This window comes from Artemia sp. Qi Xiang Cuo, chromosome 8, assembly GCF_049724085.1.
Source record: "Artemia sp. Qi Xiang Cuo chromosome 8, ASM4972408v1, whole genome shotgun sequence".
NCBI classification, from domain to species: domain Eukaryota; kingdom Metazoa; phylum Arthropoda; class Branchiopoda; order Anostraca; family Artemiidae; genus Artemia; species Artemia sp. Qi Xiang Cuo.
Window position 1 is genome coordinate 13308961 of NC_142801.1, and position 26714 is coordinate 13335674.

At 33.8% G+C, this 26714-nt stretch overlaps 1 protein-coding gene across 2 annotated transcripts in view; it reads left to right on the top strand.

The window, feature by feature from the left end:
• dsh (Segment polarity protein dishevelled) overlaps nucleotides 1-26714 on the top strand; it is a 92296-nt gene that overhangs the window by 33931 nt on the left and 31651 nt on the right. The window contains exons 4-9 of one of the 2 annotated variants that reach the window (XM_089093220.1): nucleotides 606-685; nucleotides 9867-9935; nucleotides 17213-17350; nucleotides 19464-19704; nucleotides 22390-22518; nucleotides 24956-25182. In XM_089093220.1, the coding sequence (XP_088949346.1) occupies nucleotides 606-685; nucleotides 9867-9935; nucleotides 17213-17350; nucleotides 19464-19704; nucleotides 22390-22518; nucleotides 24956-25182 (884 nt within the window). The remainder of the gene's footprint in view (nucleotides 1-605; nucleotides 686-9866; nucleotides 9936-17212; nucleotides 17351-19463; nucleotides 19705-22389; nucleotides 22519-24955; nucleotides 25183-26714) is intronic. The other variant, XM_089093221.1, reaches the window with a different exon arrangement.

Sequence of the window (26714 nt, forward strand, 5' to 3'; positions counted from 1 at the left end):
ATGTAAATACACAGTTGGACGGGGGGGGGAGGTTGGGTCCATGTCTTAAAAAATTCTAAGATTTTCCAATTGTTCTTGATTTGTATGTAGCTTGTCTATTTTGTTAAGTTTTTTAGTTTTTGACAAACCAAAAATTCTAAACTAAAAACGTCACATACATGCCTATGTTTTCCATTTAACCTCAGCACTTGGACAATGCATGATTTCGGACATCCATTTTGTAAAAAAAAAAAAAAAAAAAAAAAAAAAAAAAAAAAAAAAAAACATAATTTACCATTATTTGGGAGTAAAGTCTTATTAGCAATTTTCTTCTACATTTATAACTAAGCAATGTTACCCTAACAGTCTTGCATATTTAAATAGCCGTATTCAGCCATATTTCTCATGTCATTTACGTTTGTTTTTAGTTTTTTAGTTTGTGACAAACCAAAAACGTCACGAAACAAATTAAAATTCCTTAAAAAATTCCTGTGTACATGCCTATGTTTTCCATTTCATGTTTGATTGCATATTTGATACTAACTCAAAACTGCGGTTGGCTATTCCGTACTTTTTTTCTTTTTTTCGTACTTTTTTTCTTTATTTCGTACTTTTTTTTGTTTTAGTGGCACTTCACTTCATCGTCGCGTGCTCGAAGAATCGACTTGCACTGAAACAGAATCCGTTTTAAGTTCTCGTCCAGGAGGTAAGAAACACCGAAATCTATTTATTTTGTGTCATTCCATAAAATTGAAAGTTCTTTTTTTCATCTGGTTTAATGCTTGAATCATGGTTACGGCGTCAGACACAACTTAGTAAAGAACAAACTCTAGCCCATAGTAACCAAAAATTTAGAAGCGTGTTAAATAAAAACAAAAACTGCCATATGAGGAAGAATCGCCATTTGAAGTTGATTCAGGAATGGTAATTGTTACTTCGGCTAATCCTATTAGTAAGAGTTCATTGCAAAAACAAACTTATAGGAACTTTGAAAATAGTCTGAAACTCCCAGGAAAGTTGTATCGGGTCGAAATGAAAACTGTGCTATTGAAATAACCATACCCCCCCACCCCTCCCCCCCCCCAAAAAAAAAAAAAAACAGAGAGAATTAAGCCTCGTCTTCATTAACATCTTTCACCCTAGCAGCAGCATTATTGGAGGCGGATCATTTTTAGACAACCGACTATAATTGGACAGCCAATATGATTGAACTGCCTTTGAAATTTTCGAAGGCTATCATTGGCTGTCAAATCAAAGCTAAACCTGTTGCTGGTAGGACGAATGATATCAATCAAGACGAAGCTTTGCAGTCCCTTATCTTTACCAACGAGGAAAATCATTTTTTGTTGCAGGGGAAGCAATGATGTGTCCCTTTTCTTTTTTTTCGTTTTCATCGTCGCTAGTGGGGCACTGAAAACAATCATCTCATAAAGAGATGTTAAAGGACTCATTTGAGACCTAATTTTTATATCTACTTACTTTGTATAAGTATTAAAATTATATTAAAATAAGATATAGTTTTTTGACAAAAACTTCATCTTTACATACAATATGATACTAAAAACGTATGTTTTGACAAGATAATATAACATACACATATTTTGAAAATTTTCAAGAACAAAAATCCAATGGAACAAGATTTGACGTGCTTAGTGGACGCGCCAAGAGTTGCATGTGAAAAGATATAGCACTAATAAGACAGTTTATGACAGTGTATTTTTTTGGTGGCACAATCATTATTGAGAGCGTGGTTTGTTCTTTACTAGGTTCTTGCTAAGAAAATGTTGAAGCCTTTTTCCTGAATGTAATATATATCAAGTAAAATCATGTTTTTTTAGGAACTCAGCATATTCAGTGTAAAATGAGCTAATTTACAGGAACCCAGCGTGGATTTGAATGAAAACTATCAACATTAATTGTCCTCAATGAGAGCCGTTCCTAGGGTTGGTAGTGCCCGATGAAAAATTAATTACAATGCTCCCCTCCCAACTCAAATATAAGCAAAAAAGCCGAATCAAAGTGATAAATCTGATCAAAGCGGACAGTCTCCCCCCCCCCCCCCCAGCTGCAGCGCCCTCTAGCCACGGCGCCCAGGGTGGTTGCCCCGACTGCCCACCCCTTCTGTTTCAACGGCTCTGTCCTCAATTAGGTTTAGCTGCTGTTAAAAAATAATATTAGTTATTTTTATTATTAATTACACGTAATATTTTTAAAATTACACTTAATTATTAATTAAGAAAAAATTGATAGAAAAAGACAAAATTAAAAATCCCATTCATGAGATTACATTTACACAACTCGCGTAAAAACTGTTAATTTTAAGCATCTGGTGTTTCACTGTTGGATATTTTGATCAACACAAATATTTTATGTTCTGATTGAATTAATAAGATCCGTGAGGGCACAGTGAATTGATATCTGCTTGGCAATGCGGGACTGAAAGGTTCGAAACCATTTACTTCAAGGGCTGGGTTTGCATGGAGATTATGCTTTCAAGCAAGAAGAAGCAAGAAGAAGTAGAAACAATTATAAAATCTATTTAAGGTCTTGATTATGCCCTGTGAACCCCAACATGTTGGTGCAGAAGCCACAACTTCTGTTTTTTTTTTAAGGTTAAAACTTTATTTCGTTGAAGAAAGAATCAGCAATATCGGAGTAATTTTGACTAAAATCATTGTATTTTATTGAATCTTTTGAAGCGTTTTATGTTTTGTCCGTTAGTATATATTAAACAGTAACGTCCTTATGGATTAAACTTAGCTTAATCGCTCTTTATAAAGTGTAAACAAGCCATAAATTAAGCATCCGCCCTACTTAGCGTCTATGGAAGACAAAATACGTATGAATAGAACTCGGGGATATAGGGTCGAGAAGCACATATTGCCATCTACGCCTCATGGGCTCAAAAATATGCTGAGATAAAAAGATGGCATGATGAGATGTATAGCCAGAGTAAAGGAAATTCACGCTGCCATCTGGATTGTACCCTACCCAAGACGCTATTCCAATCACGTCACCACAACGAGTTACATGTATACTTGTCTTTAAATACAATACCACGTAATGTTGCCACGTCACTGAACTTCTGGACGTTGCCAACTATTTAGATTTATGTAGTGAAAGGGGTGAAAGACTCCGAAGTAATTTCCTACTTTATTCTTTTAAAGCAGGCTAAACGGTAAAGAAATGAAAAAAATACAAAAAGTAAAGATTAAAAAAACTTGTTTTCAAATATGGTTTACAAGCTAATAGTTTTGAACGGGATATAACTGGTATACTATGTAAAACAGCATAAAGGCAATATTTTCCCCATATTCCAGCTACCCATACCTAGCTACCCTGGTAGTGACTACCCTAGTTAAGAGTAAAGGGAAACAATCACTCTTAAAAAAATAGCTATCCGAAATATTTAAAGCTAATATCTTCCCTTTTCGACCAATCAAATGTGTTTTTCTTCTGGAGAGGGAGGCTTTAGCAACTTGTATTTTAGGGTATAATTTTTCCTTGGGAGTGGGGGTCCTTCTGATAGAGGGCAAATATTTCTAATATGCTTTCTTCACTGATATCAAATATCAAATTCCTTTGAAGTGTAGTAGTACTTGCAAAAATGTTTGAAACCAAGAGAAGTACTAATTGTAACTTTAATTTTTAAAATGGTATACGGCTAATTGCCCCCCCCCCCCGCGCCCGGAAAAATTTCCTCATATGCAAAATTAAGCACAAAAAGGGAAAGTATGACAATAAGAATGAAAAGAAGAAGGTAATTTAGATTATTCTACATATACTTCAAAATATAGAAAGAACATAATATGTCGAATATCCTAGAGTATTTATTTTCGCGTTTTGATTGCTTTTAATTGTTCTTTTCGTTTTTTGGGAGTTTAGTTATCATACCAGGGTAAAGGTTAAAAAAAAATAATTCAAAAATGTGAAATCACTGACGAACTGTAGAAGGTTTGCTCTATGATGTCAGTTTACAGAGATTACAGGCTGGGACTAAAAACTGAGAGTAACTACTTCCCATGGACTTGGGTCTGGTAACGACATCTATAGTACATGATACCAGTTCACCCCTTACGATTTTAGATGGCGTTTATTACGCGTGCTCCAGAAGGTTTTCTCGTCTGAAGTACCTTTAAGGGACATATTTTTTTTCTCTTATTAAGTTTAATTTAAATGACTTGGAATAAATTTCCAAGTTGGAACCAATCATAAAATAGACAGAACTCCTTATTCCAAATAAGCAAGCAATAGTTGAAGCAAAGAAAGTTTTCAAAATTCATCAAACCCAGTTTGCAAAAAAAATGTTGGGTATTGTCCACTAGGCGTACATCAGAAGGTTTTCCCTTCTGAAATACCTTTAAGGGGCACATTCTTTAAGTTTAATTTAAATGATATGGTTTCAAACTCCAAGTTAGAACCAAGAAAATTTAATATAGATATAGCCATTTACTCTGTCTGTGTTCTAGAACATTCCAAAATTCCTTCATTTTATTCTCTTTGACAGCTCAATTTTACATGCGAAGGGAATATCCTAAGGGATAATTGTCTGCAGGGGGGAGATTTTCTGAGGGAGAGTTTCAGCGGAGGGGGGGGGGTTTACGCTTAGAAACTTCTAAAAATTTTAGTTTTCGTTGTTTATAATTTTATTTTCCTTATTGTTATCACTTCTGCTAGTGCTGCTACGACTAATATCTGTTAGTTCTCGGTGATAGCCGTCCTAACGACTTCTTAGCTTTATTATTTCTCTGCTTAACCTATTTGAATCTCTATTCTAAGCCCCCCCCCCCCCCAGAAAGCTCCGTGCCGTTTGAATTCAATACTGTTGAAGCGTGATTTGGCTATTGCTGTTCGTCGTCTTTTTAACAGTAGAACATGATTCTCAAAATCTAAATCATTGTTTTACTTTAATTTTTTTATCAGCTTTCTAGGATCTTTCAAAACTGCATGGATCTTGCATTTAAAATTCAGTATACCAGAACAACTGACGAAAGTTTTAAAAAATGATTCTATGTGCTAGTAATAAATTTTGTCATTTTGTTTAACATAGTTAAAAGATCTGGAAATTAGGTCTTTGAGGACAACCCCCCACCCACCCACAACCCTCAGGGCAAGGATTGTAAGTTATGCCCTGGGGGCATATAAGGTTTTTTATAGAAAATGTTGTCTTAGAAACTTCAAAAAAGGCTCATTCAATTCGAAATTGAAAGGGCTAGTGCCCTTTTTAATAGGCTAGTCGAAACTGATTGGAGAGTAACTAACCTCCCTCTCACGCCCTCCGTTTCCCCAAACACATCCAATCAAAATTTTGACTTAGCCCTTTTTTTCAACGTAGTTGAAAGTTTTGGATATTATGTTTTTGAGGATGATAAACCCCCTCACGCCCCTCAGTAAGTTATGCCCTGGGGGCATATAAGGTTTTAATAGAGAGCGTGGTCATACAAACTTCGAAAAAGGCTCATTCAATTGGAAATTAAAAGGGCTAGTGCCCTTATTAATAGTCAAAAGCGATCGGAGGGCGAATGCCTCCCCCCCCCCAACCACGCCCATTATTTCCCCCAAACACTTCCGATCAACATTTTGATATAGCCATTTTGTTGAACGTAGTTGAAGGGTCGAGAAATAATGTTTTTAAGTATGCCAACCCCCTCACAGCCTTCGGGTCTAAGGTTGTAAGTTATGTCCTGGGGTCATATAATGTTTTTATAGAAAGTGTTGTTGTAAAAACTTCAAAAAGGGCCCATTCGATTGGAAATTGAGAGGGCTATTGCCTTTTTTAATATTCGAAAGAAATCGGAGGGAGAATGCCCCCCCCCCACGCCCCTCATTTCGCCCAACATTTTCGATCAATATTTTGATATGATTATTTTGTTCAACGTAGTTGAAAGGTCTGGAAATTATGTCTTTGAGGATGACAACCCTCCCCCATAGCCCTCAGGACTAGGGACGTAAGTGATGCCCTTGGGGCATATAAGGTTTTTTTTTATAGAGAGCTTGGTCATAGAAACTTCGAAAAGGGCTCATTCATTTGGAAATTAAAAGGGCTAGTGTCCTTTTTAATAGTCAAAAGTGATTGGAGGAAAACTAACACCCATCCCACGCCCACTATTTCCCAAACACATCCAATCAAATATTAAGATTGTCATTTTGTTCAACGCAGTTGAAAAGTCCAGAAATAATGTCTTTGAGGATGACAATCCCCCCACAGCCCTCAGCACAATGGTTGTAAGTTATGCCCTAGAGCTATATAAGGTTTTATAGAAAGTGTTGTCGTAGAAAACTTCAAAAAGGGCTCATTCAATTGGAAATTGAAAGGGCTAGTGGCCTTTTTCATAGTCGAAAGTGATTGGAGGGCATCTAACACCCTTGCCACACTCACGATTTCCCCCAAAATGTCCAATCAAAATTTTCAAATAGCCATATATTTATGGCTATCTCAAGAGGTTTAAAAAACTTCTTTTCCATACCACTCAAGAGGTAAAGGATCTTGGTACTTTTTTTAGAGGTTGCGGTAGTTTGTTTTTCTCGTTAAGATTAGTCAAATATTACTTGTAAATTGTACAAGCTTGTCAGAAACTAGTAGCCAACTTACCAGTTGTCTACTGTAGCCACTAATCCTCTTCTTGATTTTTATCAATTATATTTACTCAAGTTAAATATATATATATATATATATATATATATATATATATATATATATATATATATATATATATATATATATATATATATATATATATATATATATATATATATATATATATATATTTTGAAAAAGTATTGAGTATCTTCCGCGCCCAAGTTTCCCCATATGAAGAAACTGTAAGGGGCATGTTTATTTTTTAATATAATTTAAATAAAACACGTTACAGTCAGCATAACTAAAATAAAACATTCCAGGTTTCGAACCTTTTTACTAGTAGAAAGTGATTGGAGGGCAACTATCGCCCCTCTCACGCCCACCATTTCCCCAAACATATCGAATCCAAATTTTGAGACAGACATTTTTTTCAACGTAGTTGAAAGCTCTGGAAATTAGGTCTTTGCTAACTTTGTCGTAGAAACTTCAAGTATAATAATTCAATTGGGAATTGAAATGGCTAGTGCCGTTATTAATAGTCAAAAGCGATCGGAGGGTGAATGCCTCCACCCCCCTCCCCACGCCCATCATTTGTCCAAACACTTCCGATCAACATTTTGATATAACCATTTTCTTGAACGTAGTTGAAGGGTCGGGAAATAATGTTTTGAGTATTATAACTCCCTCACAGCCCTCGGGGATAAGGTTTTAAGTTATATCCTGGGGGCATATAATGTTTTTTTATAGAAAGAGTTGTCGTAAAACTTCAAAAAGGGCTCTTTCGATTGAAAATTAAGAGGGTTATTGCCCTTTTTAATATTCGAAAGTAATCGGAGGGAGAATTGCCCCCCCCCCCCTCCCACACGCCCATCATTTTGCCAAACATTTCCGATCAACATCTTGATATGGTCGTTTTGTTCAACGTAGTTGAAAGGTCTGGAAATTATGTCTTTGAGGATGACAACCCTCCCCCCATAGCCCTCAGGACAAGGGTCGTAAGTGATGCCCTTGGGGCATATAAGGTTTTTATAGAAAGTTTTGTCGTAGAAGCTTTAAAAAGGGCTCATTGACTCATTCGATTGGAAATTGAGAGGACTAGTGCCTGTTTTATTAGTCGAAAGTGACCAGAGGGAAAATCCCCCCCCGCCCCCGCCTATCAATTCCCCAAACACTTCCAATCAAAATTTTGATATTGTTCTTTTGTTCAGCCTATCAGAAAAGTCTGGAAATTATGGCTTTGAGGATAACAAATCCCCCCAGCCCTTAGGGCAAGGGTTGCAAGCTATGTGTTGGGGACATATAGGGTTTTGATAGAAAGTGTGGTCATATAAACTTTGGAGGGGCCTCATTGGATTGGTAATCAGATGCTCTAGTGCTCTTTTTAAGAGTCAAAGTGATCAGAGGGCAGCTAACCCCCTCCCCCCTACACAAACGTCGTATTGTCTCGAATGCGTCTAATAGAAATTTTGAGATAGCCATTCTATTCTAAATAGCCTAAATATCATATAATAGCCATTCTATTCAAAATAGTCTAAATATCATATAATAGCCATTCTATTCAAAATAGTCTAAATATCATATAACAAGGCTTTTAGGGTTGAAACAAACCCCAGAGATTAGGGGCAAGGATTGTAAGTTACGCCCAGGGGGTATTTAACGTTTTTATGGAAGGGATGGTTGTTTATCTTCAGAAGAGGCTCAGTCTTTCTCCCTGAAAAAGACAATGTCAATATAAAACGAACAGATATTAATAAAAAAAAAAATTGCACAAAATAAGTTTTTCAAACAAAAAGTAAAGAACTCCATTAAACCAAAAATGAACAAAAATAGAATCAACCAAGCATACAGCTACCACAAATCAGTATCAATAAATAAATGAAACCCAAAACAAACATAAATTAAAATAAGCCAAACTTAAAACGAGTAAAAATTAATCTGAGAGGGGTTCTAAACCCTATGCTTTCTAAAAGCCAGAATATAATTGGTACTATACTGAAAACAATTCTTTTAAATGTTTTCACTTTTATAACCTTAAGAAATCAAAAATAAATTGAGATGTTAAGGAATAAATATAAGCATATGTATATTAAACTGACAATGCACATTTTTTTTCAGTAAGTTCATTCGAATTTTTTTCAGTAAAGTACAAATTATATTCTGGCTTTTAGAAAGCATAGGGTTTAGAACCCTACTCAGATTAATTTCTGCTCGTTTGGAGTTTGACTTATTTTAATTTCTGTTTGTTTTGGGTTTCATTTATTTATTGATACTGATCTGTGGTAGTTGTATGCTTGGTAGATTATTTGATTCTATTTTTGTTCATTTTTGGTTTAATGGAGTTCTTTCTTTTTTTTGAAAAACTCATTTTATACAAAAAGTTTTTTTTTATTAATATAAAGCAAAAACTAACCTTTTGAAGTAAAGTATACCGAAACAGAGAAATGGCTGAATAAAGAAAATCCAAAGAAATGAAAGGTTGTTTAAATATATTTTTTGTTTCAAAGTGTTTAGAAAAGACGTGGAATAACTGAAAGAAAATTAAAACTAGAAGCACAACGAAAAAAAAGACCGAAGAAGAAATATAGTAGAAAGACAGAACAAGAAGCTAGAAAAGATAAATAAAGCTGCTCATTTTCAATCTTAAACGTACATGAATCATTTCCGGTTATTTTCTTCTCATATTCTGAGTTTTGTCATGGTCGTTCAGTTGCCATGGTCGTTGGTGGGCTAATCGAAAAAAATCATGATTAGCCCCTAACCCCTCCCCTATCGCCCACAAAATTTTTAGGCCAAATTTTAACGCAATTTTCAGTTATTAGAAAAATTATCTTCAATTTTTTAATTAAAAATCTTTTCTTATTTATTATTAAAATTATTTGATTATTAGTGACTATTTTAATTTAATTTGTTGTTAATTTTTTACATTTTTATTTAATTATTATTAATTTTTTAATTTATTTTCGATTTATTAATTAATCAATATTTGTTAATTATTTTCATTTATTAATTTCGCCTTCTACTTTTTTTTTATAAACATTAAATTTCAAAATTATATTAACAGCTAGATTATTTATGGGGAATTTTGCTCCCCCAAAATTTCTGTGCCCAGGGCAAGTGCCCCCTCTGCCCTTCCCTAAAACTGGCTCTGGTGAGTTTGGTTTTAGATGTTTCATAAAATGCCTAATTATAAAAGATACCGTCATTCAGCTTCCAAAGCTCTTTATTCACTGTCTTTTTTGTTTGTTTTAATTTTTACTATAAGTTGCTTTCCTTTTGTTTTTACCTTTTTTTTTGTTTTACTTATTAGATCGTCAATTGCACTCACGTAACGCACCTCACGCTAGAGACTCATACCGTCATTATGACAGATTTGACGGTAAGCTTTGCATGCTATTTTTCTCTTATTCTTTTGCTTGTGTTTTTTTCCTTTTTGTGCTATTTTTTGTTTTATTTCGCTTGTTTCTTAATTTTATTTGTAAATATGTGATTGATAGTGTAAGGGTGAGAATAAATTGGTGTTCTAACTTTTCTCAAGTGTTTAAAAGAAGTTAAGTTAATGATGGTCTATCTGCTTTTTATTATTTTTTTTGTCAGGCCATCGTTAAAAAATACTACAATGTTCTTTATAATTCGTCACGAATTGCCATAAAGTTGGTATTTGCATTTAGATGTCAGAAATTATTAACAGTAAGTAAAGAGCGACCCCTGTCAACAGAAAACAAAACTAAAAGACTAATTTTTACATTACAATTGTGTAAAATTCACAAAGTCTAAAATTACTTTGATGAGTATTACTACTACTACTGCTGCTAACAACTCTCCCTCTTTATACCATCCAAAGAAAGAAAAAAGACTGAATATATAATACACAATACTAAATATACAATACTGAAAATAGAGAGTAAGTTTTTAAAACACTATTTAAAACTTAACTGCTTAAAGTACTTAGTTCTGAAAATAGAGAGCAAGCACTTATAACATTACATTGACACTACGCACTACAAAAAAAGAGCAAGTACTTGAAAGACTATTGGAAACTTAACTGCATTGACACTAAGCACTATAAAAAAGAGAGCCAGTACTTAAGACACTATTTAAAACGTAAGTGCTTAAATGTGTTTAGTTCTGAAAATAGAGAGCAAGTACTCGAAACACTAAGTACACTTAGTGTACTTAGGAAGTACACTACATTAACACTAAAACACTACATTGCCGCAGTAGGAACGACCACTTATGTGACAGCCCTGCGTTAAAATTGTTGGTCTGTTTTCAAACGGCCTGACATTATTTATATTTATATATTTTTATTATATTTATATTTATGATATTATATGACATTATTATTTATATAGTTTTGATCCGTTTTAGATCTTTTGCCAGTTTTGTGGTGCCAGCCAACTTCCTTTTACACTTTCAACCATCACTTTCTACGTTTCCGTCTGTTCTCCAGTTGCTGGTCGAACGAACCGTTCATGGTGTCAATCGAAATTAAGGGTCCTTGTGGGCAGTCTGTCGCGAATCCCGCATATTGTCCCATCCAATGAAAACATGGCTTCCTTCTCAGCTTGTATAAAAGAATACTCCTTCGGTCGGTTCAGTCCGTGAATGGCTAACGAAAAACAGACGTTAAGTGCATAAAAACTATAATGCTGGGATAGGTTTATTGAAGTACTGTTATGGTAATCCATACGGTAAAAATACGGTAGTACGCTAAAAATTATGGTATGGTTAGATACTTACAGGCATATTACGATATTTTGGCGATCGTTAAGAATTTAACCTGACTTGCAACAATGCAGTTTCATGTTTATTTATATGGCAAGTTTAAAAAAAGAAACTAGTCTAGAAGTTTTAAATCTGTAGAGACATTGAGATACTATATTCTATACTATACAAGATGATATACTATACTGTATGATATACTATGCTATAGTCTTCCACTTCATCTAAATTTGGCTCCAAATGACTTTTCTTAGTAATGTAAAGATGACAGCACATAGAAAATAATTTGAATCTTCTGGTTTGACAAAAGTCGGACAAAGAAAACATTTTGGGGAGATAATGGGGCCTAGAAATATTAATTCATGAAGCTCCTGAAATACCTGGGAAGGGTTAATTTTTAGAACTCTTTTTTGCCTCTTTTATAAAAAATTTGACGAAGTGTTTTTTTTTTTTTTTTATAATAATAAGCCTAAGAGAGGGGAAGAAAAGACGATTGGTCAGAGTGAAAAGGCATTTTATGTTTTTGAATGTTTTTACTGTTTAGACCAATTTTTTGAATTTAATTATCTACTGTTAAGTTGAAAAAAGTGTCTTTTAAGTTTATTGTATATTAAGTAGGTAGTAAGTGTAGTTGTTTTTGATCTTTCTAGGATATAGGCTGTAGACTAGGCTACCTGGTAATTTTGATAGGTGGAGATGGAGGAGGAGCCTCCTGCGCCACAAATGACTGAACAATTGTTCAGGAAGGGGTTTTTGCTATGGCACTCAGACTCATGACTTGTGCTCAGGCACTCAGACTAAAATGACAATGACTTCTGTGTATATACTAGCTAAGGGTTTTATTGATAATAGAGAGGCAACCATCCCTAGGACAGCAAGAATATTTTTGGGTAGATACTTGACAAAGGAATTTAGAAACCATGAGTGTAAGGGCCATTATGGAGTGATTAGTCAGCGCCCAGGTCCTGGTGGTAGCATTGAAATATTAGCCAATAGTGAAGAAATGGCAGTAAATTTACTAGCCCTAAATGGCCTTAAAGTAGAAAATGTAGTTCTTCTATTTGAAAGAAAAGACATCAGAAATGCAAAACAAGTGAAAAATAAAAGAGGTATAGTATTTATTCCCAAGGGTTTTGCTGACAAAGAGGAAATAAAGAGTGAAATAGAAAACAACCCAGAGATAAGTGAAATCAGTTTCATGGATAAGAGAGATACTATGCAAGAAAATAAAAAAAGTGTTTATAGACTTATAGTAGAATACCAAGAAGAAGTAAAATTCCCAAAAAGAATATCAATATGGGGAGCACTTTTTAGTGTAAAACAATATATACCCCCTGCTCTGAGATTCTATAAGTGCCACAACTTTGGACATACTGCTTTAAACTGTTGGGCTTGTGAAAGATGCCTTCTTTGCTCTGGAAAGCATAATCTAAATGAATACCCTGAGAAAAATAAGAAACCTGAAGAGCAAACACTAGTGTGTGCGAACTGCAAGGGCCCACACTCTGCAAACAGCAAACAATGTCTCCATTATCATGAGAGAACAGAAGCTCTTAAAATAGCTTACACAAAAAATATGACTAATAAGTTAGCACTGTGTCAAGTTAATAAGATAACAGTTCCCTCAACAAGCCATTTTAATGTTTTTAAGAAAAGACTAATGAACTAAAACAGAACACTAGCTTGATGGAACATAGCACTAGAGTGGATAAATTAGAAAAATGCCTCACCTCAGTTGCCTCTCTTCTACTACTATATGTGAGTCATTGATCGATATGCTACCCAAAACTTCAGAAAAAACAGGAATAGTAAGAAATTTTACTAGGGTCCTAGATGAAGTTCTTGACCTTGTCCCTGGGGCAACTAAAAATTCTGCAAGCAATGACCATACAGATATAGAACAGAGTGAGACTAAAATGGTAAAAAGAGCCCGCACATCACCTGACAAAGAGAACTCACCAGGCAAAGAAAAAATCTAAAGACGGGGAAGCACATCAATAAAACATGAAGGTCCTGTAACTAAACACACGAGGAATGGGAAAAACTAAAACTGCTCTTATAAATACTTTAATAGAAAATTTTTTGAAAAATGATCACAGATACCCTCACCAAACACCAAGCAATACAATTATTGAAAAGATAAACTAACCTCCAATGGAAGACTTCACTCTGGAAGAACTTGAAAATGCTTTAAAGAAAATCAAACCAGGAGCAACTGGTCCTGATCAAATACACAACCGAATGCTAAAAAATTTACCAGAGGAAGCCAAAAACACACTTCTGATCCTTTTTAACAAGTCTGTCAAAGAGGGGTATACTCCCAAAGAGTGGAGAAAGACATCCATTATCCCAATACCTAAAACAGGAAAGGAATCTTCTAGCCCAGATTCATATAGACGTATTTCTCTAACATCCTGCCTCTGTAAATTACTAGAACACTTGATAAAAAATAGAATTCTTGAGCTTGTAATAAAATTTGCTCAGAAAAGGCAGTTTGGCTTTCTTCCAAACCGGAGCACAACTGACTGCCTAGTTAGACTTGAGAACCAAATAAAACAGGACTTCAGATGCAGGAAGGATACATTTGCTGTATTCTTAGACATGAAGTCTGCATTCGACCGAGTAGATGTGGACAAGCTGTTGAAAAAAGTAGAGGAGATTGGTGTTCCTATAGAGTATGTCAATTGGATCTCTAGCTTTTTGAGGAATCGTGTGGTTAGAGTATCTGCTGGAGGATATAGTACAGATTTTCAGATTAAAACTGACATGGGACTACCTCAGGGAGGTGTGTTAAGCCCCATATTGTTTATTATTTATTGCTGTGACTTGGACCTCTCAGCTGTCCTGGGCTGTAAAGCATATATATATGCAGATTATATTGCACTAGTTACAACTGGAAAAACACCCCATCATCTACAGTCAGTGATGCAAAAAGCATTGAATAACGTACAACAGCGGTGTAGAGAGAATAATATGATATTATCACCTGAGAAAACAGTTGGTATGCTTTTCTCAAAAAGTAATAATACTCCAATACCACAGGTGAATCTTCAAAATCAGGTTATTAGGGTGGATGATTCTATTTATTACCTAGGCCTAATTTTGGATAGTAAAATGACTTGGTTGAGACATATAGAGTATTTGCTTGGCAATATAAGGAGTAGGTTAAACCTTATAAATGTAATGTGCCTAGGAAAAAGGGGCGCTTCTTATAAGTGCCTTAGTAAAATTATAAAGGCTGTTATTATTAGTAAGTTTGATTATGGTAGCTTTATATATGGTGATACTAGCAAGAAGAATTTAAAAAAGTTAGATGTAGCTTATCATAGTGCTCTTAGGCGATCCTTAGGCTGCCTAAATAGTACCCCTGTTCCTGCAATGATGATTGAGTTGGGGGTGAATACCCTTACATTACGACGTGATAAGTTACTTGTGAAGTATTTTGCTAAGAAGGCTAGTCTAGATGATGATCTTATTAATATAGAAATAATAAGAAATTACAATAGAGACATTAGATTTAAGACCAGGAATATTCCTGCTTTCTATAGATGTACTAATTTACTTTCTAGTGAGTTCCCAAATATAACACCAATTAATGAGATTGCCTTTGAGGATAGTGTTTTAAATAGACCATGTGAAATAAAGGATAATGTGTACTTCCCTATGACTGACCGTGGTAATGAGGATAATATGACTTTAAAACAGGACTGGTTTAGACAGACTGACCATTTAAGAGACCATATACAAATTTTTACTGATGGATCCAAGTCAGAAAAGGGTGCTGGTTGCGCAGTAGTGATTCCCAGTATGTCAATTTCATATAGTTTCAAGTTACCAAGTAGCCTATCTATTTTTTCAATTGAGATGATAGCATTGTATAAGGCTTTAGATTTTATAAAGTCATATGGACATGCACATAGATGGATGATTTGTTCTGACTCTGCATTAGCCCTTAAGTACCTGATGAATGAACATTACCCTAGTCGTAAAATAGTTTAAAGTGTTCATCAAATTTTTAGGTCATTAGAGTGTACGGGGAATGATATACTTCTGGTATGGGTCCCAGCACATGTTGGATTTGCTGGAAATGAATCTGCTGATAATATGGCTAAGTAGGGTATTCTAAATGGCGAGAGTATAATTGTAAAACCCACACAAAGTGAATATATAACATGTATTTATAATGTATTATATGATAGGGAGAGTAATGAGTACATTAGAAATTGTACAAACCCGATTTTAGAGCTTTATGATTATAGGCCACCACCTGATGGTCTAGTACATGATATTAGATTTGTTGCTGCTATTATTTTCAGATTGCGGACAGGCCATGCCAAAACCCGTTCAGTTTTGCATAAGTGGGGCAGAGCTGACTCTCCGTACTGTGATATTTGTAATGAGTATCATGATGTTAGACATATCCTAATGAAGTGTAGGAAATATGATGTACAAAGAAATGTATTTAGAAGTTTAATTTTAAAGTATTTCAGTTCATTTACAATGAGAGCAATCCTAGGTCATGCTAAGTCCCCTAAGTGGGCCCATAGAAAGCCTATATCCTTATTGAAACTTTCTTAAGATGGAGATTGGAATTTTTTTCGTGAAATTTGGAGACTAGAAATGTGTTACGAATCTTGTGACAAGAGAATAAATTTCTTGTTGAAAACGAGAATGTTTAGGTATGTATACCACTTGAAAAGACTGTACATAAAGTAACCTGGAGCTCGTAAATATCTTATGCCAACCTGCTGATATTTGTCTGATTTATTAAACACTTTAATAACAAGAAGTATTTACTAGAGTTGGCTGTAAAATAAGCTAGATTTTCTTTCTACGGTAGAAAAATGTATAAAAAAAAAGTTCAATTAAGTCTAATTAAAAAATTAATTAAGTCTAATTAAAAAATCAATTAAGTCTACGTTTAATTTTTTGGAGAGATTTGACCGTTAAAGCCTTGATGTATTATTAATTTGGTACGCTCATGAAGGTGTACTGTAAAAAATCCTTGGCTAAGTCCATGCTGTAATATACTTGAATACATTCTCTTTACCGAGATGTATAAGCAAAAAAAAAACTCCTAAAGGTTTGTTCTCCTGAACTTCCTTGTGGTTTTTCTCCATTGTTTTGAGAAGTGAATTAATTTAAACGGAAAAAATCTATTTAATCGTAGTTATCTAATACTGGTATCTTTGTTTCAGCTACTGTCAATAATTAGTTATGATTCAGAGTTGTTCCACATAGAAATAAAGCATAGTTTAGTCAAAAACTTTTTTCTAGAACTTACGTAGAAGTGTGGTCTGCGAGAGAAGGGAAATCTCGATGGTATAAGACAATAAGGGCACAGGGGACTGCTTCCTCCATTATCCCCAGATTTTTTCGTTTTTTTTCCGAGTTTCCCTGGATTGACAATTGGGTTCTCAAAATCTCTCCGAATTTTGAAGTTGAAAAATATACGTTAGCACAAAATACGAACGTTAGCACGAGCACAACATACTGCCTTTCCATCATACAAATAACAAAAGGTAAAGCAATGAGGAACTTTTATTGTTGGTATTATTTTTCAGGTTGATCTATTTTAATGTAAGTTTAATCTTATATTTATTAATTTATTTTACTGGAGACGGCTTTCAGGCATAGGCTCGAAATATTCATTGAGTTCTGTTTGAAAGTCACTTGTAGAATGATTCTGCGTTGCATTACGTTTTGTTATTTGTATAAAGAAACAGAGATCATCAATTTTTGTTCACCCAGTCTTGTGGGAGATGTCGGAGAACCAACTTTTCTTCTTGGAAATTTGGGAAAACCCCGCAAAATTTGGGGATGGTGAAGGTTCTGATTAAGGGAGCTTTGTAATTAAAAAAAAAGAAAACTATATCCTTGGATTTTATCATTATGTTACTAAACCTCTTCATTGAAGCTTTCGATTTCTAGGCCACGTGAACAGAGTAAACGGAAGTGGTAAACATCGTGGTAGGCATTATGAGTCATCAATGGTCAGCTCTGACTTGGAATCCACCAGTTTTGTTGACTCTGAAGATGAAGCCTCTTCACGAATTACGACAACAACTGGTAATTTTTCTATCTTAATAATAAAGACTCACTTAAGGAATTTTGACTCTTGTCACAGTAGGATGGTAATCGATATCTGAAGCGTGGGCAGCGCCCATTTCAAAATCACAATATTCTCCAATATAATATGGTGGTACCAGAGCAGCAAAAAATCTGCGTGATATAAATTGTTAACACTTTCAGGTGATAAAAACACATTATTGAAAATTTAATAAAACAAACTTATATTTATTATTTGTAGGACGTGATAACTTGTAAGAGTAGAAATTGGTGACATTTTGGAGGAAAGGTCTCAGAGAAACCAATTTCTAGTATTTGGAGAGAAGTCCGTGCGAACAAAGTCCCCCACTGCCAAAAATTACGTTGTTGAGTTACTCCCATCCGGTTTTTTTGGTATTTCAGATAATGAAAGTGAAGCTGGCGAATCTTAAAATTATATTAGTGTCGTAACTGAGGTTTTAGTAATCTAAAATCGCATAATAAAGGAGATAATTAGAAGGCACGATCGTAATTTTCAGATCTGTCCATTCACCAAGCCAAAATTATGACGTATGATATTTAATTACTTTAATTATTTTTCAATTGCAACAAAAAATGTGAATTATGTTTCAAGAATGTAATTTGAATCATGGAGATGTGTACCATTCAATCAGGGAGGCCTAGTTTTGGTTAAAACAAATGGGTCGTTTCAATAATTCAATATCTCTTAATTAGACTTTTCACTGTGAACTCCAATTTTTTGCAACGAAATTAATTAAGATACGAACAAATACATTCTATTATTCAAATGCATATTAATCAATCAAGGCAGCGCAGTTGGGGCTCTAGAATTTTTTGCACCAACACCATCTAGCGTAAGGCACCTCTTGCAATTTTTTCAAGCTTCTTAGTTGTGTTTTTCTCATAAACTGTGATCAGACATTTATTACTCCAGTAATTTTGCCAGTTATAGGAATTAAACTAATTTTGCTTAATTGTTACACTAAAAAACTGCCAAGAAACGGAAAATGTTAGGTGGTGTTTTTTTTTAGACACTGGTGCCAGTTTCCGCTCTTATAAGTTGGCTAAATTATTTAATCTTATTATTCAAAAACTCCAGTCCTGCTAAGTACATACATATAAGTGCATAGTACACAATACCATAGTGCACCTCAATGAACCACTAATACCCGCAAAAAATGTTCTAGAGGAAATTTTTAATTTATGATTTATTAAAAACTGCTGCGATATGCGGGGAATCAGCTTTCACTATATGTAGTCTCCCACTGTGTGAAGATCCAAAATGACATTGAGGTGTCTTTAAGAATCGAGTAAAAGGTGATCAAAGTTGCCAAAGATCAAAGTTTGGTCTCTGATGCTTTATGGTTTTCAATTTTTCATTGTCAACAGTAAACGTATACAGTAGAATCCAAAATCTTATCAGACTGGTAGTTGGTTTATCGAAAAAAATCATTGTAAAAAAAAAATAATTACTAGCGCCATCTAGTGTTTGGTGTTTTGACATTTTTTGAGCTTCGCATTTGTGTTTTTTTTCTGAAACAAAGATCAGTCACTTATTACTATATTAGTTTTGTAATTGTACTAATTGTGCCCCAGTATTATACTAAAAAATTGCCAAATGCCTTATAGCGTTAGTGATTTTTTTCGACCCTAGCCTCAGTTTCCACACTTATAAGTTACACATACGATTTGGATTTGATGGTAGTATTGTGTTCACATCAAAATTATAAAATTTCGCCCCCTACAATGGTAAGGCACTATAAGGCGGACAATGGTAAATCTTTCCTGAATTTTAATAAACTTTCAGTGGCTCTATCTTTACGAATATTTTTATTGCGATAACTAGTATAGTACCTTATCCCTATTACCTTCCACCCTCAGCCTCAGCCACCCTCAGCCTATTACCACCCTTCAACCTGAACTTCTTACCATGTTAAAAAATGAATTTCTTTTTGTACTGGTCGCATCCCAGGCACCAGAAAATATTTTCCTACTTTTCCTTTTCGTTTCCTACTTTTCCTTTTCTTTTCCTACTTTTCCTTTTCTTTTCCTACTTTTCAAAAATATTCACGATATTTAGCGTTGTTCATTATTATTTATTTTTAATTTACAGAACAAACCAGTGTTTCCCGTGCTGCGGCAGCTCGACATAGACGACAACGTCGAAGACGGCACAAACATGCACCAATGACAAGGACCTCCTCTTTTTCTTCCATAACTGAGTCTACAATGTCCGTCAATGTGATAACAGTTACGTTGAATATGGATACTGTCAGTTTTTTAGGCATATCAATTGTTGGACATAGTAATACTGGTGGTGATGGGGGAATTTATGTAGGATCTATTATGAAAGGGTAAGGAGGTTTTTATTATTTTTTATCAAGTGATCAATTTAGGAGTTGAACTGTATGTTAGTTTGAAATTTTAACCTATGCCAGATCTGAATTGGGTAAACCCAAGAGCATTGGAACATAAATATTTATTTTTTTTAACTCGTTTTCAAAATTAACTAAAAAGTAGATTTTGTTTTTCGAGAATCTATGAATATAAATGAAATTGAAAGGGGCGAATTAGATTGGGCTTTACATAGAATAGATACTGTTTAAAGCCCATTTATAAATTATTAATAAAAAAAAAAAAAAAAAAAAAAAAAACAGGTGAGTTGTGGAAAACGAGTTAAAAAGATCAAGTTATGTAAAGGTCAATCCGCTTTGCGTCAACTCATTTTCAGGCATATTCATAGATTCTCGAGAAATAAATTATTTTATATAGTCCATTTTGAAAAAGAGTTTAAAAAGGTTATGTTTATTATTTTCGACTTTTTAATCTTAATTTGAGAACCATTTAAGAAATTTCGACATTTAATTTCAAGTTTGAACATAAATGTATCGGTGTTTTAAAGAAGTAGCCTCGACGCGTAACTGATTAGTTACTGCTGTATTTACTACTGTAGTTATTTACTACTGTAGTTACTACTGTATGGTATTTATTATTTACTTTACCTTTTACTTGTTTACTATATGTGTTATTTCGATGTTTAGTTTTAAGAATAAAGGCAACTTTGTTTTTCGTTTTCTTGTTTTGTGAATTTATTCTTGTTTTATGTATTTAGTGTCATTTTGTTGTCCAGTTTTTAAAATATAGGCAAATGTGTTTTTCGTTTAGTGTATTAGTTTCAATGCTTAAGGTTATTATTCCCCATGCAAGTTTTTGGCATGCTATTTTTCTGCTGTCCCACGATTTTAGTTTCTCAACGTAAGACGGCAATTTTGCTATTATTCGAAACTTGAGATTAACCTCGATTTGTCTACCGAATTGGGTTTATGAAATTTGCTTAGCTTTTTTTAAATTGAAAAACATGTTGAAAATGCATAAAAAAACATGGAAAAGTTTTCCTATTTTGAAGCAAGTTGTGATCAATGTAAGAAACAGTTCCGTCTTGGTGAATGGATAGATGTGATACTAACAAATTCAATTATATTAGTATCGTTTCCTTTTGGTGCAAGTTGTAGCTGTAGGCTTGTCACAAAATCTCGTCCTTCTGGTTAAATAATTAATAAATTATTTGATAATTTGAATAAGAAGAACCAAGAAATTTGGGAATATTTTATGGTTTGGGGGAAGCTTAGGCCCTGAGGCCCCTCTTGTGGGGTATTTCTCGTGTGGACATATTTCAATGAATAGATGAATGTTCTTTATTACCCATCTATCAACAAGAAAAAAGAAAACGATGGAATACAATAATAGAAAAAGAAGGGAAACAAAACAAACACGTCATAAAGATATACATAAATTATCAATAATAATGCAACTAAAAAAATGGGCACTTCCAAGGGAGAAGAGGACTAGCTACTCAGTTTCTGGAGCTTTTCATCCCCGGCCTGAAGTGGTTCCAAAACACCGAAACGGTTACCGATGTACCTATTCTTGTGACACCGAGGGGCCTGAAGCAAAAACTTCGCGTACTTAGAATGACACTTTCGCAACACTTGCCTATCAGATTCAGTTAAAATGTCCCAAAATGGGGTCAAATATAGAATATGCGGGAGAGCCACACTATTATATATTAGGGAAAAGACTTTCCGTTCCAGATTAAGTTCCGATGTAACCACACTATCATATAATTCTAAGTTTCCATTCAGCATTCCGAAGCAAAAGCTTTCGCGTATTCTTAATCGAAGACCCAATCGGGAGACCTAAATATGTGAGTTCAGTATTTGCTCCTATCTATATTCAATATGTAAACTTCAAGTCAAGCACCAGGCATTCACGTTACGTTAAAAGCGTAATAATGTTCGTTACTTGTCATTCATGTTACGTTGCATGTCATTCCCCTTACGTTTCGTAAAAAATTAACGTACATCTTGTTCAATAAAGTATAAATTTCTTTTTATTATATTTTTATTCATGTATATATATTTTTTGCAATGAAAATGGTCTTCTTTACTCTGGTTGAAGGTAACCTTCTTTATTTCTTATAGGGGGGGGGGGGGGGGTGGCACTAAACGGTGGAATTGAGTCCGTCTTATAACATAATGTTCATTATTGTTCATTTCATGTGGCATGAAAAAAAGAGCACAAGGCCCTTTTTTAAATAAGATCTAAGTAAGAAACCTTAATTGTTAAAATTTTATTTAAAAGAAAAGAATAAAATATAATCCTGATCTTCTATTTTAATATAGTACCAGATTAGCTATCAAGCAGCAAGCATTTTGAGCAGCATTGAAACGGTAAAGAGCAAGGTGTTGAATAATCTATGTAGTTCCGAATTGTGTGAACGAATAAGCTATTTTTATCAGTTAAATCTGAACTTCCTAGAAGTAATTGTGCTCCTAGAATTCCTAGAATTATATAGAATAATGTTCGTTACTTGTCATTCACGTTACGCTGCATGTCATTCCCCTTACGTTTCGTTAAAAATTAACATACATCTTGTTCAATAAAGTATAAATTTCTTTGTTATTATATTTTTATTCATGAATATATATTTTTTGGTCTTCTTTGCTCTGCTTGAAGGTAACCTTGTTTATTTTTTATAGGGGGGCTGTAGCACTAGACGGTAGAATTGAGCCGGGTGATATGATTCTTCAAGTAAACGATATCAGCTTCGAAAATATGACCAATGACGATGCGGTTCGGGTACTACGGGATGTTGTTCAAAAACCTGGGTAAGTTCATGCTACTTCTCTTCTGGGTTGTGTGCTTTCCGGCTTACTCAATTTAGCCCTCTTCTTATTTTCCTGGTCTTGTTGCGTTGAAGTACCGGGGGGCTATTTAGTTACAACTCTGTAGATGTTGAGGTAGCCCTTTTGTCTCTATGTATTTAAATGTCAAATTAATAAATTCAAGTTCCATACTTGATGAATAAGTCTGGTTCACCAAGCTCTTGGTAATATGTTTCAGTTAGTGAGACTTAAGCTGGTTGCTAGCTTGTTTATTTTGGTTATATTTTACTTGAAATCCTGTTTTCATTTCTAATACCATTATCTTTTTCTTTTTTAACTACTGAAACTCAATGCGAAATATGTTGGTTTGAAAACGCCGAATATAACCGTGGCTCGGGCTGCTAGAAATAAATTTTTGATGCTAGAAATTCAATTTTGACTCTTTAAATAGGATTTATGTCATTGAAAAAGCGTATCCTTGTTATAAAAGTAAAATCTATTTTCCTATATTTGCCCAAAACTATAGGCTAGAATCAAGAATAACAGGGGGACAGGTGGTAAATGTAATCTTGAAAGCCGTCTTGTAAATCACAATTTGCGTTTTTTGTTAATCTGAACTCATTTAAGTGCAAAATTTCAGGCTTTGCATTTTTTTTTTTTTTTTTTTTTTTTTTTTTATTATTATTATTATTATATACAAATGTGTGAGCGAAGTGCATTTACTAAACTTGCACCAGCCAATATACACAAGTACTCAATATTAGTAGAAAAATACTGCATATTCTCACTCTTCATAAATATTACGATATTTCCATTGATTTCCTATATATTTTTTATAGTTCATCTTATTTGCAGCATTACAGACTTATACGCCCCCCCATTAAATCCACGCTCCTCCCTCCAAGAAAAGGGAGTTCATGTGTACAAGGCTTTATTTTCCGCAGTTTATAATGATCTTAAAGAGAGGCATACTTAAATCTGTTGCTCTTAGTTGCAAAGGTTTATATTAATTTCGTTTGTTCATTACTTCTTACTTCTGCACATCTTTCCCTTTCGTAAATTCATCTTTTATGTATTTTAACCTAATCACTTTTTTTGTAGCCCAATTAAACCTATCATGTTTAAATTTGATATACTGAAAAGAAGTGCTACTCCAATTCGGTCTACGTTAAAAAAAAATTCTCCACTATCCACTCGTGGTATGGTTTTTTGATTATTCCATTAAAAAAAAAAAAAAAAAAAAAAAAAAAAAAAAAAAAAATGTTTATTCGCTTTTGTTGTGTTGATCACTCTAACATGCTCTCTAAAAAAAAGTTTATATTTTTTAAGATACTACTATCTTAATATTTTTATTTATTTTTAGTTTTATAATGCTTTATAATTTATGATTTTAAATATGTAATTATATTAATTTAAATTATTTATTTTTCATTTTATTTTGTAATGTATTTTTATCAGTATTTTGATATATTATTTATTTAAGTATTTATTTATTTATTAATTTACTACTTATTTACCTTTTACATATTATTATTACCCGTCATTACAAAAAGCAATAAAAAACGAAGTACAACATTATACACTACTACTACTAATAACTCACTGCAGCTCCAAGCCGCTTGAGGTCAACACATCTACGCACGCTCCTCCTCCATCCAAATCTATTCAAAGCCTCCCACTTTACACCCTCCAAATAAAGAAAAGAGACTGAATATGCAACACACAATACTGGAAAAAGAGAGCTTTCTTAAAAACTGCAGGATGGCTGACCACTTGTGCGACAGCCCTGCATTAAAATGTCGGTCTGTTTTTCGAACGGCCTTCTATTACTTTATTATGAAGCTAACATATGAACTAAGCGTCCACAAAGGTAGCCTCAAATACTTTAATAATAAAATTAGCAGGACAGAATTTCCTTAGTATTTCAAATTTCTGAAGTATTGTCAAATAAGGTTTAGCTTGAATTTTCATTGAGCTTAATAGGGCAGCATAGCAAAAGGATCTAACTTAGTCATTTTAACCTTTTATGATTCGTAGTCACCGTAGAGACTTCTATGTAATCAATGTTTTGTAGACCAATCAAACTTGTTGTAGCTAAATTTTGAGATATAAGCCACTAAGGATATTTTACTGGACCGAAGTACTACTCCATTCGGTCTAGGTTAAAAGTGGTGTTTCATCAATATCAACTCTTGGTATACTGTTTGAGTAATTCTATTGAAAAAAGAACTTGTTTTTTTCGCTTTTATCAATCATTTTATCAATTTATCGATCACTTCGTGTCAATCACTTTAATGCACTCTTAAAAAAACTAGTGTTTCTTAGGGTAAGACGTTTGAGCTTAAAAGTGTAGAATAGCAAAAGGATTCAAGTTAACCATTTTAGCCTTTTAATGTTCATAGTCACCATAAGATTTTTTACCTAATCAATTTTTTTGTAGACCAATCAAGCTTGTAGTAGCTAAATTTTGGGATCCAAACCCCAAAGGATATTTTACTATACCTCGATCAGCTGAACCAGTTCGACCCATTGATCCAGGGGCATGGGTGGCGCACACAGAAGCGGCTAGAGCTACTAGTGGACTTTATCCACCCATGAGACCGCCATCTGTGTCAACATTGACGTCAACAAGTTCGTCGCTCGCCTCCAGTCTTCCTGAATCTGAAAGTAAGTTTTATTTATGAATTTAAAGGGTCAAGGATACTAGAAATAAACTCTGATTCTTTAAATTGGTTAAGTGGAAGCTTACACAACCATATACCTCTTAAAACATTAGGAACAACTGGAAATTCAATTTTTAATGAAAAAGATCTTCATTTTTTTACACTCGCGGGCGCCAAGTTTAAAAATAAATAACGTGCGTGAAACACAGCATAAAATCAACAGAAAGAATCGATGATTGAGCTCTAGAAAGTATGAGTTTCCTGATAGCTGTAGTAGAAGGAGAACACAACCATTAGTTGGCAGTGAACTGGATAAAAACCCAGTAAATGTATGAGTAAAGTTATGTAAAAATGTAGGCTAACTCTAATATCTTGTTAACAAATAATAATTGAAAATGAGAGTATTTATCATGGAATAGATAAAAATATGAACTGCTCATTAACTTATTAAAATTAAATTAATATTAATTAATATTGTTATATACTATAATATTAATTATTAATTATTATTAATTAATTAATATATTAATATTAAAATTGTTCAACGATTCAAATTATTAGTTGGTGACAAATTATCCTATTTTGTTATATTTACCCTTCCGAATATTTATTCCGTATTATCGCTTTTATTACTGAACATGTATCATATACAGTACAAATAATAAAGTAATTTTTTGCTATAGAAACCAAGAAAAGACAAATTAAACATTCAAGTTTAACAAAACGATTTATATCAAAATATCACCCCAACTAGATTGGCTTGATATATAGTTAACAATTAGACACACCCATGTAGGATAAACATGAAATATTGCGTAATGGAAAACTCAAAACATGTCCTAGATGATTATTTGCAAGTTTTGCAATATCTTTGGATTCTTAAGTGTGAAAAGCTTTATCAAATTCACCGAATTAGTTTCCACATAATGTTCTTCACGTCTCGGTTTGGAAACACTGTAAAACTTTGCGCACGAATTCGTGAATTCGTAATATTTCCTAATACCTAAAAGAAAAACTAGAAAATCCTGGTTTTCAACTATGAACAGACAGGTAGTGAGCCAGGTTGAGCCAGGTAGTCTACATCCGTCGTGATTGTCGTCTTTTCTGTTCTTTCTATTAAAGAATAGATAATAGAACAGAATGTTTTCTCTCTGTTCTAATTGCTTTTTTCTGGAAATTTTTGTCTTACCATATTCGTGCGTAAAATAATATTTTTTGTCCTTATGGCGACAATATCCCATAGTTTCTTAACTCTGTTTGAAGTCACCCTCTAGACTATGGAAAGATTTGGGTGAAATCCCCTGAGATTGGTCTGAAGGACTTCAGGTCCATAATAAAAAAAAAAAAAAAACTTTTTGGAAGTATAATTATTTTGAACCAACCTCAAAGGTTTGAAAGTAAGTGCTCCTATGATTTTGGAGAACATTCCACCTTGCCATAAAGCAAGGGTGGGACACAGAAACAGTTTGAGCTGGAAGTTGCCTTTATCCACCAATGATACCGCTACCTGTCTCAGTATTGACGTCAAGGAGATCA